This window comes from Zonotrichia albicollis, chromosome 12 (assembly GCF_047830755.1).
Source record: "Zonotrichia albicollis isolate bZonAlb1 chromosome 12, bZonAlb1.hap1, whole genome shotgun sequence".
Classification (NCBI taxonomy): Eukaryota; Metazoa; Chordata; class Aves; order Passeriformes; family Passerellidae; genus Zonotrichia; species Zonotrichia albicollis.
The window spans coordinates 21,752,909-21,766,133 of record NC_133830.1 but is presented as its reverse complement, the minus strand read 5'-3'; the positions used below and the strand labels follow the sequence as shown (position 1 = coordinate 21,766,133).

Below are 13,225 nucleotides of genomic sequence, written 5' to 3'. Positions count from 1 at the left end.
GCTTCAGCACGGTTTAATGAAAATGGGAAAGATAAATTCATGGACTGATCTTAGAAACAATTCTGTGTTTGCTTTGTTGCAGCCATATCAAAATACGAGACCTTTGGCTTTAAGGTCGCAGTGATTGCCTCCATTGTGAGCTGTGCTGTCATTCTGCTGATGTCCATGGCTTTCTTAACTTGCTGTCTGATTAAATGTGCAAAGAAAAGTGAGAGGAGAAGAACTCAAAGGTATGTCAAGATGACAGTTTTAATAACAGTGTAAGAGTGTACGTCATATGGACCCCATTGCTGTGATAACAAATGCTTCAAAGGATTTGCTGCTTGCAGCACTGCAATCATGTTCATTACTTAAAATCCTTAATTTGTAGGTCAGGCTTTAGGCATAGAAGGACTTGGAATTCCAGAGTACTTAAATACCTGATGCCTGTTAGTAACAGATAACCTCAACAGGCCTAGGCAGATCTGGATTTACCCAGGATTATGCAGAAGCTGAACTATTTTCTGGCACAGCATTTCTCTTCTCAAGTTATTGAAGATTGGCAATCATTCCCCTTCTTCTCTATTTCTTTCCTTTTTCCTTTTCATTCTTTGATCACTGCTGGGAAATGGAATCTCCCTGTGTCAGAGCCATCCAAGGCCTCACCATCTGCTGAGCATCCTCAAAGCTGTCCCAGCATGGGGCTGGAAGAACGGAGGATTTTGTCTTCTGGCTTGGAGCACAAATTGGTGGATTATAAACAGGAATAGGAAAAAGTCAAATTTTCAATCCAGCTCATTATAAAAACTCAGTGTGGATAGTGTCAGCAGGAGCGTGTTTGCCTGTAGGCTGGAGCCAGGCTGCTGGTGCTCACGAGAGCGCCCTCCTGCAGTCACTTCTGCAGAAAGCTTTCCACAGGAACTTGGCTTACCTCTCCCTTTTCTTGCTGGTTACTCCCACCAGGCCCTCCAGTGGAGTGGAGGGAGCCTGGGGAAGACAGTAGTGAAAGTTTCTATGCTGAGCTGTGATTTATCTGAAGCTGTGTGGGAACCAGCTGAAGGGGGAACTTCTGTCATTTGAAATCCAAGTGTAGCCAAAATAGAGATTTTCTGTTTCTCTTAAAAGACTTTTTTGTGTCAAATAATAAAAGTCCTTAGTGTCAGTCATAATATTCAGGTATTTACTGGTAGCATGAAATAAATTGTTTTGAAATGAAAGGTAAATTGACATTTTTTGAATTCCCCCTTTTTTTTTTTTATAAGACTATTCATATCACAGTCCTTGTTACTCATTTATTTTAAATGAAGTTTTGTAAAAAGTAGCCATTCTCATTATTTTGATGACTTGATATTTTTCCTCTTACAAGAGAAAAGCCCTTCACACTGGACATAATGACCTGATTCTGTCATCAGGCTGTAAAATTATTCCTTTTGCTGAGACTTTCTCAGTTCCCTGCTCCCCTGTGCTTCTTTCCCTGTCTCCTGAAGGAGCTGCTCCATCCCATTGGCAACAGAGTCCAGCTCCAAGGGGAAACCTGGGGGCACTGCAGGCATTGTGTATCTTATCCCTTCTGTCAAAAAGAATTGAAGGCAAGTACAAACTATCCATGTCATGAGAGAAAAAGTGACATAACCCTCTGTGAAACTTGTCAGGTGGAGTGGCAGCATCTCTGTTGGCAATGGAGGTGGAAAAGTGGATTGACTTCTGAATGCACAAATCATTAATCTGACAAAAAGCTGCAGGCTTGATAACTTGAAACAAAATGAGAGCTCTTGGGGAGGAAATAATGAAGTAAGTGTCTCTTAGACCAGATCTGAAAGATGAGGTAATCTCCGCCTATGGAGCAGAGAGGATCTCCTCACCTTGCCTGTAACTCTGAGGTCTGCATGTCTGCTTCTTTTGGCTCTTAGATGGTCACCTGAGAGATCATCTCTGCCTGCAAACCTGCCTTGCATGATGCCTAGTGATCTTTGAAGTGCCATCTTGTGTTTAATAGAATCATAGAATCATTAGGATTGGAAAAGACCCTTAAGGTGAACTATCCACACAGCACTAACATCATGTTCACAGCTAAACTGCCACATCCACAGGTGTTTTGAAGAGAAAAGGGACAAAGGAAGCATGGCTGCTGTTTTCTTTGGAAAGAGCCGGATTGCATCCCAGGAAGACAGAAATGGCACCAAAATCAGCGTCGCCACTTCTCACAATTTGATCTTCTCCCATCAGCCAGTGGAAGTGTCTGTGATTCTCTTAGACTTCTTTTAAAAACAAGAAAAGAAATGGTGGAATTTTTTTTCTCACCTCAGAGTTGCAGAGAGCAGCATGAAAACAGCCCTGAACATTTCCAAAAAAGAATTCTGACAGTGAGGGAATATGCCCTCACTGTTATGCCTTAACAAACGCAACACTACCTGTCTCCTTCATTTTTAAGTCAATATCTTTTCAACCTGCCTGGTGATTTTGGAAACATTAAGAATAGCAGTGATGCAAAAAGTCACAGAAAATAATTTTTTTTCCTGAAATAATCTATCCCATAAAATGGAGACGATATGAACTCTTTTCACACATAACAGGTTGTGGCCTGATGTTACTGTTGAAGGTCCATTAGAGCACTGACACATCATCCCACCCTTATATGAGTTTTCTTACTACATGTAGTCTGGAAAAACCCTGAATCAAATGGACATAATTCTTGGAGGTTTATTTCTTTCAACTATCCATTGATGCTCATAAGAAAATCGTTCTCGTTTTCTTGTTTGTTTGTTTGTTTGTTTTTTGAGGAGTGCTGGACAGTACTTAAAATAACATTATTTTGCACAATAATATTTATGCTATTGAAGAACTCCCTGTTTTAGGGTGTTATTTAAATCTCTACAAATTTGGCTTACACATGAAGTTCAGCACGTGTTTAAGTGTTTTTTTTCAGTAAACTTGTGTCACAGACATGTTTTATGAAAAATCCTTTCCTTATGACTTTTTCTCCTGAGAAGCTGCGAGGCCTCAGGAACAAAATGTAAACAATGGTTATCTGCTGCTGTGGAATGCAGCAGGTGGATCTTTGATTGGTCTCATGTGGTTGTTTCTAATTAATGGCCAATCACAGTCCGACTGTCCCAGTCAGTCACAAGTCTTTGTTATCAATCCTTCTTTTTCTATTCTTAGCTAGCCTTCTGATGAAATCCTTTCTTCTATTCTTGCAGTATAGTTTTAATATAATATATATATCATAAAATAATAAATCAAGCCTTCTGAAACATGGAGTCAGATCCTCATCTCTTCCCTGGTCCTGGGACCCCTGCAAATACCACCACAAACCTGGAATGAGATTTAAGCTCTAGAGACTCAGGCCTGTGGTCAGCTAACAGCTCAGCTGTACAGCCATATATCACAAAACTGTTTCTACTGCTTGGTATATTCACAGAGAAATGCAGCTGTGGTACCAGCTGAAGACTGAAGAACTAGAGCACATGCAAGCTGCTTACTTTGGTTTTAAGGGAAGGAACAATAACAACAATAATAAGAAACTCAGGAATATATCTGTATTCGGTGACATGACTAAGATGGCATATGATAACCAAGGCTTCTACAGGTAAGGCTGTTAAAGTAGGTTTGAATGAGCTGATGGGATCCTGGCTAAACACTAACAAGAGCTAAAACCAGCTTATGAGAGCAGGTATATCAGTCTGTGCACCCTTAGCCAAAAGTCTGGCTGTTTTGGGTATGGAGAGTTATGGGCACTGCTTCTCATCAGAGATGGAAGTGTCATTAAAGGTGATTCTAAATAAAACTGTCCTGGAATTGCTTTTGGAACGGATGTGACCCTTCCTCATTTACACTTTGTTCTCTTTTTTCACTCAAGTAAGAGCTGTTTAATCAAGTAATTTCAAGTGATTTCTATTCTTTAATTCTGTAAAATGAATAGACATGCAAGGTGAGATGTGGGAATTCTACTGACAGATTTCATGAAGACAACAAATGGCCTGTCAGTTTTGTATTTCACTTGCAAGTTTTTTTTTTTAGTGTGTGTAACAAATTAGGCTAAGTTTCCTCATCCTGTGTTCATCTGGCTTACTGGGAACAGGAGAACAATGCAGGCACTGGGGAGGTGCAAACATGGAGCTGGGCTGTGCTGGGAGGACCAGAATGAAAGGACACATTACCTGTCTGGGTGATTGCTGTGGTACCAATTCCCCTGCAGTGTGAGGTGGGAATGTTGGCAGCCTGTGCCTGGAGGAAATCTCTAAACCTGGGTGCATGTTGCTGCAGTGGTGAAGCTGTTATAGTATTGATTGTCCAAAGAAATAAATACAGGCATGTGGCATGGTTGAAAAACAGCAGCAAAACTGAGGGTGGGCAGTCCCAAAGGAAAGATTCCATATATTTCTGCATATCCATGGTCAAGAACCAAAAGAGAATTTAACCAAGACTCAGGGAAGGTTCAGGCTTGACATGAGTAGCCATTTGTGTACCAAGAGAGTGGTCAGACCCTGGAACAGAGTCCTGGCGTGGGTCAGTGTTGGTGGCCCAAACTGGCATTGCTCAAGCGGCATTTGGACAATGCCCTCAGTAATGAGGTTTAGTTTTTGGTCAGCCCTAAAGGGGTCAGGCGGTGGGACCCAGTGATCCTTGTGAATCCCTTCCAACTGAAATATTTCAGTCTAGTCTAGTCTAGTTTAGTGTAATCTAGGGTAGTCTATCAGCACCCTATCCCTATTCTATCCTACCCTATCCTCTTCTTGTGTTAAAGTTTCAGCCATTTCGAGGAATTGCCCAATGCATCATGAGATCTCCAAGCACAGCAGCAATCCTGCTTGGTTTTTCTAGGCAGGAGCTGTCTGAAGAGGCCTTTTCCAGGGCTGTGGTACATGCTGTTTTCTGCAACCCAGCCATGGTTGCAGAACCAGAAAATGGTTCTGCAGCCCACTTAGAAGGGGAAGTTGAGATGAGTGCTGCCCATGTCTGACAAGGGAGAGGGTGGAAGCCTGAAAAATTCAGTAATTTTTATGATAGCTTTCTCTCTTTTCTTGAAGAGAGTTCTGCTTCACATTCTTAAGCATATGAAGTATCTGAAAGAGTAAGAACTCTTCCATCCTTGGAGAAGACTCTCTTGAGTATATCTTAATTTATTTTTGACTAGAAAATCAGGTAGGTTGTGCTACTTTTCAGACTTAATTGAATAGATTTTGACATTAACATTTTGATTCAGTACTTGAGGGTCAAAATACTGTAAGAAGAGATAAAATAAAAAGCTGATTCTTTTAGGTAAGGCAATATAATATAAAAAATCAATTCTTTCAGGCAGGTAAGGTATTACCAAATACAGGTTTACAAAACAAATAAAAGTTTACAGACAAATTTAAGATTAAAACACTAATCAGTTAAAGAGGGGGCTTAGGACGCTGACAAGATAATTTTGGCTGCAATGAGGCGACACAATGTGGGTGCAGAGTGCTGATGTGCAGAGCTTGTAAATAACAGAGAAGCCCAGCTGTGTGACTGTAGGGGCTCCACGGTGCTGTTCTGGACCTGGCTGCCACAAAATGAGAACTTTCTCCTCTCATGTTTGAAGCATATCACAAACATCGTGAATATGCAGTTTTTGCAGGAAAACATTGAATTTTAGTGGCAACTGCTTTAATTATAATGATCCTCATTCTTACTACTTTTCTGGTTGAACAAATTGCTTTAAAATGATAAGAAATATCTGTACAAATACCTGGGATCATTAACTACAGAGTGCTGTCACTCCAGATGCCGCCTCTTTCATTTGGATGTAAAGAATCATAATGAGGATGAACATATCAATTTTTAGCAGAAAAAGGTCTTATATGCATGAGCTGCAAGTATTTACAGCATATTTGCTCTATTACATTATTGAAAACACTGAATAATGTTGAGCAGGGAAAAACAAGTTACAGATCATGGTGCTGCTGGGAGGGAGGTGTTTCCCCAGCGTTGCTTCTGAGAAGTTCAGAGCAGCAGAGATAGCAGTTTTCTCTGTGGTGCAGAGGTTTGAGCCAGATTAGCTGAAAACAAGGGTCTGTGTCTAGGGAAGGGAGATTAGCTGCAGCCCTGGGCCACGCAGTTAGAGGAGAACAATGTCCATGAACCTCCAAAGCAGTCCCCAGGAGGATTGCTGGGCAGAGGGCTTGTCAGCATGTTGGGAATGGCTCTCAGAGCCTGACTGCAAGATGTACCAGGATGTGTTATTTTTGAGTCAGTTATTTTGTGATGAAGAATAATACCTGACTCTGCACTAACTGTTCTCTGGAGCACTTGCTTGGGCACCCACCACCCGAGACAAACAGCTCTCTGCCATCCCAGCAAGCAGCAATGTGGGAGAGCTAGGATCAGGCATCTGCCCAAGAAGGCAGGTTGTCCTCTGCCACATGACAGGCACAGGGTAAAATATCAGTAAAGAAAAACTTAATGGCAGCTGTCCTTCCTCTGTGCCAGCTGCTAGCAGTGTTTGAGAGATGAAGATCACTGAGGCGTTATGTTAAAGAAATGGGTGTCCAAAAGCGGAGTGGGATCAGCTTAATGCTGGAGGGGCCTGCGCTCACCCACTGCTCATGGTCAGCTGTAGCTGCTCCCCAGGTGAAGGTATTTCAGGGTTTGACAACCTTTTCTGTGAGGAATTTTTTTCCCAATATCCAACCTAAACCTCCCCCAAAATGACAGAGCTTAAAAAGTGCCTTCAGTTTTCAGCAAGGAGGCAAAGCTTCACAGCAAACTAGTGCAACAGCCTCAGCAGAGCTGTTGCTCTAGGAATACAGCCTGAGGAAATGCAAATAAGCAATTGCTCTGATAAACACCATTGCCAGTTTTAAAATTTTTAAAGAATTGTCCTGTCCACTGCTGTAATGTACATCAATTAAATTGTAAGCATCCATTCAGGATGAGGACTGTCCTGTGCTTGTTTAAGTAGTTTGTAGCATTTGCATTTGTTCTGGAAGTGAAGCCATCAGTTCCATAAAAAGCACGAGGAAATGCAAGTGTTCTGTGCCAGAAATAGGATCCTGAATTCATCTGGAACCATTTTTGTTCTGACAAAATATGCACAACCTAGTCTAACATTGTGAGAGCAAACAGCAAACCCTTCTGACATGAAGAGACATTAAAGAACCAGGCAGTCCTCTTTTGGAACCTGTGTAGAAGACACTGTCCCAGGAGAAGCACAGATAGCAAGGGTAAAGAAATCACTGAGAGCTCATTTCAGTTTGCATCATCTTCCTAGTGATGGTCAGAAATAGCCACACCTTGACTCTGTTGCTCTGCTTTTCAGTGTAAAAGTCCTGTAACCTGTCCTGGAATAGATACTCCCTTGACTCAAGGGATGTGCTGATTTTTTGTGAGGGAGAATTGATGATGCAGCATTTTCCATACTCAGGAGAACTGAATGTACCTGTACTCTAACTCCTTTTCATTCTCTGGCAGCTAAGATGACAAGAAAAAAAAAGTAGTCCAGCTCAAAAATGCAATCTAAAGAGAATCAAAGAAATTTGGTGTAGTTTTTTTGTCTAGCATGGAAACATTTGGAAGAAGTTGGGCATTTCAAATTTGCACTGCTTAGAGGTGAATTATTTTTCACAGCTCTAAGTTAAAACATTCTCTGTGAAGCAGTTGATCTGACTGTAGAAGCTAGTCAAGTGGAAAAGCCCATGTCTCAGTAGGGTTAAAGTCCTCCTTTCAGCTATTCACACAGCTGGAACATATTACCAAGAAGAAAAAATCCTTCTGCAGAGAAGCAGGCTGGTACATTCTCCCACAGAAGATATTTTTAGTTGCTAAAATTTTTGTACCAGAGACCTTTCTGACTACAAGATGCTTTACCATTCTACCTGGCAAACAGCAAATAAGGGCAATCCAACAACAAAGAATCCCAACTGAAAAGATTTTGTAAAAAATCACAAAGCCAGCATGCTATTAGGAGAGGCAGCTCAGCATTTTCAGCATCACTGCGGGGTTTAATGCTGCTTCGCATAGAGCATTCACTGATACAATTGTATGGAATTGACACAGTTCCTTACACAAAATATTTGATTGCATGGCACCATGAAGGGAAGACAGCAGCATAGGAGAGGGGCCGATTTCCTTTCCCTCCTTTTCCCTGCTTTTGCCTGTGACTGGTCCAGCCTTGAGCTTCTCTGTTCATGGAGTTATTCTTTTTTTACCTCTTGTTTTTCCTGTGCTCTGTGTTCCCCATCACCACCTTTTAGAGGCTCAGATCTTCCCAGTACCTTTCGACATGCAGGTTTCAAAGAAAGCTGAGACAGGAGAAGTGAGCTGTGGTTTCACCTTGGGGCCCTGTTACAAGGGTAGGATAAACTGGTTTTTAAGTTACACCCATTTCTGAATTTCAGTCTTAATTGTAATTGCAAGAGCTTGAAAGGGGCATGTACAGCAACATGTGCTTTTAATAGAGCTGCTATTATTGTTTTCATAATGCTTTCCTGATTACCCCAGGGTCTTGTACAAAGCCACTAGGCATACAGCAAGAAAAAAAAATCCCCTCCCATCCTCTAGTATAAAAGCTGTTTTGAGAGGCAGTACCAGCACCAGGCAGCTTTGTGGCTGTGTTCTCACACGTCTCGGATGTCCTGTTAACAGTGTTTTCCCTCCAGCAAGGAGCATCTTTCAAGTCACACAGAAAAATATTCTTGTGAATCCTCTAAATCCCATTGACAAATGCTGTGATGGCTATTCTTCTCCCCTGATGGGAGTTCCAAATTTTATCTGTCAGATACAGTCTGCCCTTGTCAAATGCATCATGCCCTTGGCTGTGCAGTGCCTAGGGCAGGTTTATATAGCCAGGTAAGGGTGCAGAGAAGGGTTCTAATCCTCTTGCTGTGGTGTTTTGAAGTAGCTCAGTTGGGAACTGGAGTTAAGGAAAGTTGAAGTGCTTGAAAAAGCAGTCATGCTTATTCAGGACAAAGTGCAGAGCTTCCAAGGATGAGAGGAGAGCAAACTGAAGACTGTGTCTGACTGAAGGTCATGCACACAGAGCAAAGCCCACTGCATGCACAGTTTCCCCTTGGTGACACTGCAACCCTCTTAATAGCTCTTCTCATGCTCTGCTGAGGTGAAACCTCACTGCCTTCACTGTCCCTCTGATGTCCTCAGCGTTTAATCTATTGCAGGGAAGAGAGGTGCCTACTGTCTCACCCTACACTTACAGAATGACTTAATGATGGAATGGTTTGGATGGAAAGGGGCCTTAAAGACTATCCCATTTCCCCCCTTGCCATGGGCAGGGATACCTTCCACTAGACCAGGGTGCTCCAATCCCCATCCAACCTGGCTTGGGCAATTCCAGGGATTGAGCAGGCACAGCTGCTCTGGGCACCCTGTGCCAGCAGATGTCAATGAAGGCTTAGTAGTTCCTGAAATGGGAGGAATGGGGTGCTAAGCCAGGAGTACATTTCTTCTCCAAGTACAGTTTTAGCCAGTGTGGGTTCCTGAGTGGTGGACTATGGGTAATTGAAGTGTTTCACAACATAGAGATTTATCGGGAAAAACATCAGAATGGGATGACTTCTGCCCAGGTGGACTGGATTTATTGCTCTATAACCAGCACACCTAGACTTGAGCTATAATCCTGGCAGAACAATTTGCAAAGACTTTTTTTTTTCAAAGGCTGTTTTGCTGGCCCAGGCAAAGCTTTTTTCCAGTCCTTCTCTGTCTATGTGCTGCTTTGATTTGATTTTTATTTTGACCTTTGACTACCAACTCAAGAAGATGGAGCCAAGTTCCTTATACTATAAAAATAATGAACAGCAGCACAACAGCAGTTATGTCAGAAGATTTTCTTTTGGCAATGTGGTGTGCAGCATTACCCCATGTAGCTTCTGTTCCCTGATGGCAGGTCACAGTGGTGCTCAGTTGGTACCCAGCAAAAAGGTACTTGAGGTCTTGTTGAGGTTTTACAGAGACACAATTATTTGCACCTCTGCTGCCAACTGGTTTTGTTGCTGGGAGAAGCAATTTTTCATGTTACAGCACAAGTCATTTGCGAAACACCCGATGTGCCAATAAAATGCACAAATTCTGTACCTTCACCAGAATTAATGAAACAGAAATAACTTTTCCCTTTGTGCTTACAGGTGCCAGGGAGAGCAGAGTCGGGATGTCGTCGTTCCTGGGTGTTGCAAAGACAACAGTCACCTGCTGAAGGTAGCCAAGAGCAGTGGTGCACCTGGGGCACACACGGTACCGAGACACGACACTGCACTGCAGATGGTGAACTCCATACACCTTGTTGAAGTCTACAGTCATAAGGATAGTTACAACAAACCAACCTGCCAGATACCTGGATAGCTGGTCTCAAATGCAACTGCTTCTCTGGACCAAAATGAAATGTTGATAGAAATATGTGCCTTAAAGACAACATAGAAAGTTCATTATTCATATGAACTGTAAGTTTTCTATATTCCAAGATGGTTATTTAAGAGAAATGCTTCAAGGTCTGATACAAATAAAGATATGAATATTGGGACTGTCAGTCCAGAGCTGTTCTCTGTGGTGTGCTGTGCAGTGTGACTATGGCAAAAGCATAATGCCCTTCTGCACAGCTAGAGAGGTGGTACCCAGTTTGCATATTTGCCTCATATGAAGTTGCTGATAATAACTACACACCCCTCAGACTCCAGTCTTCTCTGAATCAGTGGGTTTTGTAAGGATTTCAGAAAGAAAAGTCCCCCATATTTTTACAAAGTAGCGTGATAGAACTACAAAAAAATTTGGTTTTAATCAAATGCCGCATTGTTTTGTATCAGAAAGGTCTTTAGTTCATCTGCTCTGTGTTTAGAGACCGTGTGAGACTGGGTGCAGCAGAGGCCTATCTGCAGGTCTGCCAGCCTGAGGGAGAGGAGGGGGCACATGGAGGGATGTGGTGTCCCCACCTTGGGGCCCCCACCAGTGACCTCCTGTACTGGTGTCCCAGTGCAAGAGCAGTTGGTGTGCAGGTGGGGACAGCAGTGCAGCCTTCCTGGAGCAGCCAGCTCGAGATCACTGCAGCATCATCTCGATGAGACCTCTCTAAATAAAGGGCTGAGGTAGCTTTTGAAAGCCTGCCTTCTTTTCCTGTTGTTCATCTGTACATCATGTGAGGAAACAAGGTGTGGTTTTTTTCTTGTTTTGTCCTTTTTGAGTAGTTAAGTAACAGATACAGTGCTTTTTCTACTGTTTATATGCAAATAGATGTATATACTACTAATAGTTATTTTTGTTCCAATTGAAGCCTTACTGTCATCAGCTGTCTGTTTAATAGGTATCATCACATCTCTCTCGTGGGTGGAAACAGACCTTATAGCAGACTGTAGTAATTGTTTTATGGTATATTCCCTTGGTATGAATCAGGTATCGTCTCACAACCTGCAGTTCTGAAGCTTCAGTTTTGAAATTCAAATTACTGTAGCTTGCTGGCAAATGCCCTCTTCTATCCTGGCCATACTCTGCAGAGATCAAGAACACGTGCTTGAAACTCAGTAAGATGAAAGTTGCAGCAAAAGAGCTTTTTTCTTGTTTCTAATGAGCTCAGTTCTACTGTACATTATTCCAAGGTGCATCCTGCAACACCCTTCTCACTATGTACTGCAAAAAGGAGAATGGATGTACTTCCCATCACTCCACCCAATTAAGTTCTCAATTCATCCAATTAGTACTAGCTAGTGTTTATCACGATATAGTTGTGCTGTGAACTATTCTGCCTGCAGTTTTCAGTTGCCTGTCAGACCCAGACAGCAGTGTGGGCAGCAGTTCAAGGGAGATGGTTCTGTCCTTCTGCTCTGCCAGGATCTCATCCAACACTCTGTGTCCAGCTCTGGGGCCCCAGCACAGGAAGGACATGGAGCTGCTGGAGAGATCCAGAGGAGGCCCTGGAGCTGCTCCAAGGGCTGGAGCCCTCTGCTCTGGAGCCAGGCTGGGAGAGCTGGGGGTGCTCACCTGGAGAAGAGAAGGCTCCAGGGACACCTCAGAGCCCCTGCCAGGGCCTAAAGGGGCTCCAGGAGAGCTGGAGAGGGACTGGGGGACAAAGGGGAATGGTTCCCACTGCCAGAAGGATAATGAGATACAGGAAAGAAATTCTTGTCTGAGAGGGTGGTGAGGGCCTGGCCCTTAGAAAATGGAAAAGGGCAAATTTAACTTTAATAAGGGGAGAGAAGAGAACCTCAAAAATACCAGAATTGGAGGGCTTCTCTGATCCCCTGAACTGTAGAACAAATGGTTAAACAAGTCCTTCACAAAGAAGATACAGCTCAGCCTAGGATTAAAAAGAGTTACAGGCATAGGAGGGAGGTGATCTGCCCTACTGGCAGTATTATGCTTAAGGTACACATGTGAAGGGTGGCCAAGATATCCTTGATCCTGCCTCTCTGTAGCTCTTTTCAGTTTCCTTCCTCTTCCCATCTCTATGAATATGCTCACAGAATTCCATTATTTAGTTCCCTGGTGTTTTAATTTCATTATTTGGCTTTAAAATGCAATAATATGACTGCAAGTGAAATAAATTCCCTGTTGGGATGTTTGGGTCAACACTTTGTGTGAGCAGACAGCCTGGCTCCTGTTCTGCATGAGAAGCTGAGTAATGTTGGATGGGACAAAAAGTGCACCCTTGAGCTGCCAGGGATGCTTGCAGCCATGGGAAGCCCCCCAGAAGGCAGGTAAATTCACTGTCCCTGTGCCAGAGCTAAATTACTGTCATCTACTTGGGCAGCTAATGCAAGAGGCAGCAAAGTTACACCAAGGTAAGGAAGCAACACCCAAACTGTTTGTGAAAGATTTGTGGCTTGGCTTCCTCTGGGACTGTGCTTAGTTCTGATGGCTGCATCCCCTGGAGTTAGCTTTATTGCTTGTGCAAATGTAATTTATTATCAGAAGGGAAGTAAGTGCTGTGCAGGAAGGAGACAAAAACAGCTGAGACTCTAAAATAGACATTTAAAACCTTGTAACCTTAAATGTTTGCTGGCCAGTGATTCCAGCTGGATTCAAGCTCCTATTTCTGCTACAGAACACTTGCATTTCCTTGTGCATTTTGTAAAACTGATGACTTGCACACTGCTCACAGAAGTGTTTCCCACAGGACTTATGCTGTATCTATGAGCTGGAATCTGCGGTGGCCTCTCAGCTGTTGCAGCACAGGCAGATGGTTGGTTGCTGAAACCTTCCTGAAGTGTCCCCACGAGGAGAGCGCTCCACCAAGCACAGAGCAAATGCCACACTCACACACAGCAGCTGCTTGTGTGAGACA

The 13,225-nt window shown here is 43.0% G+C and overlaps 1 protein-coding gene across 3 annotated transcripts in view; it reads left to right on the top strand.

Annotated features, from left to right (window-relative positions):
* SUSD3 (sushi domain containing 3) overlaps positions 1–11,202 on the top strand; it is a 28,387-nt gene extending 17,185 nt beyond the window's left edge. The window contains exons 3-5 of one of the 3 annotated variants that reach the window (XM_005494331.4): positions 83–230; positions 3,401–3,568; positions 10,083–11,183. In XM_005494331.4, coding sequence (XP_005494388.4) covers positions 83–230; positions 3,401–3,568; positions 10,083–10,296 — 530 coding nt within the window. In that variant the 3' untranslated portion in view covers positions 10,297–11,183. The other 2 variants (XM_074550201.1, XM_074550202.1) reach the window with 2 other exon arrangements.
* Positions 11,203–13,225: the final 2,023 nt, after the last annotated feature.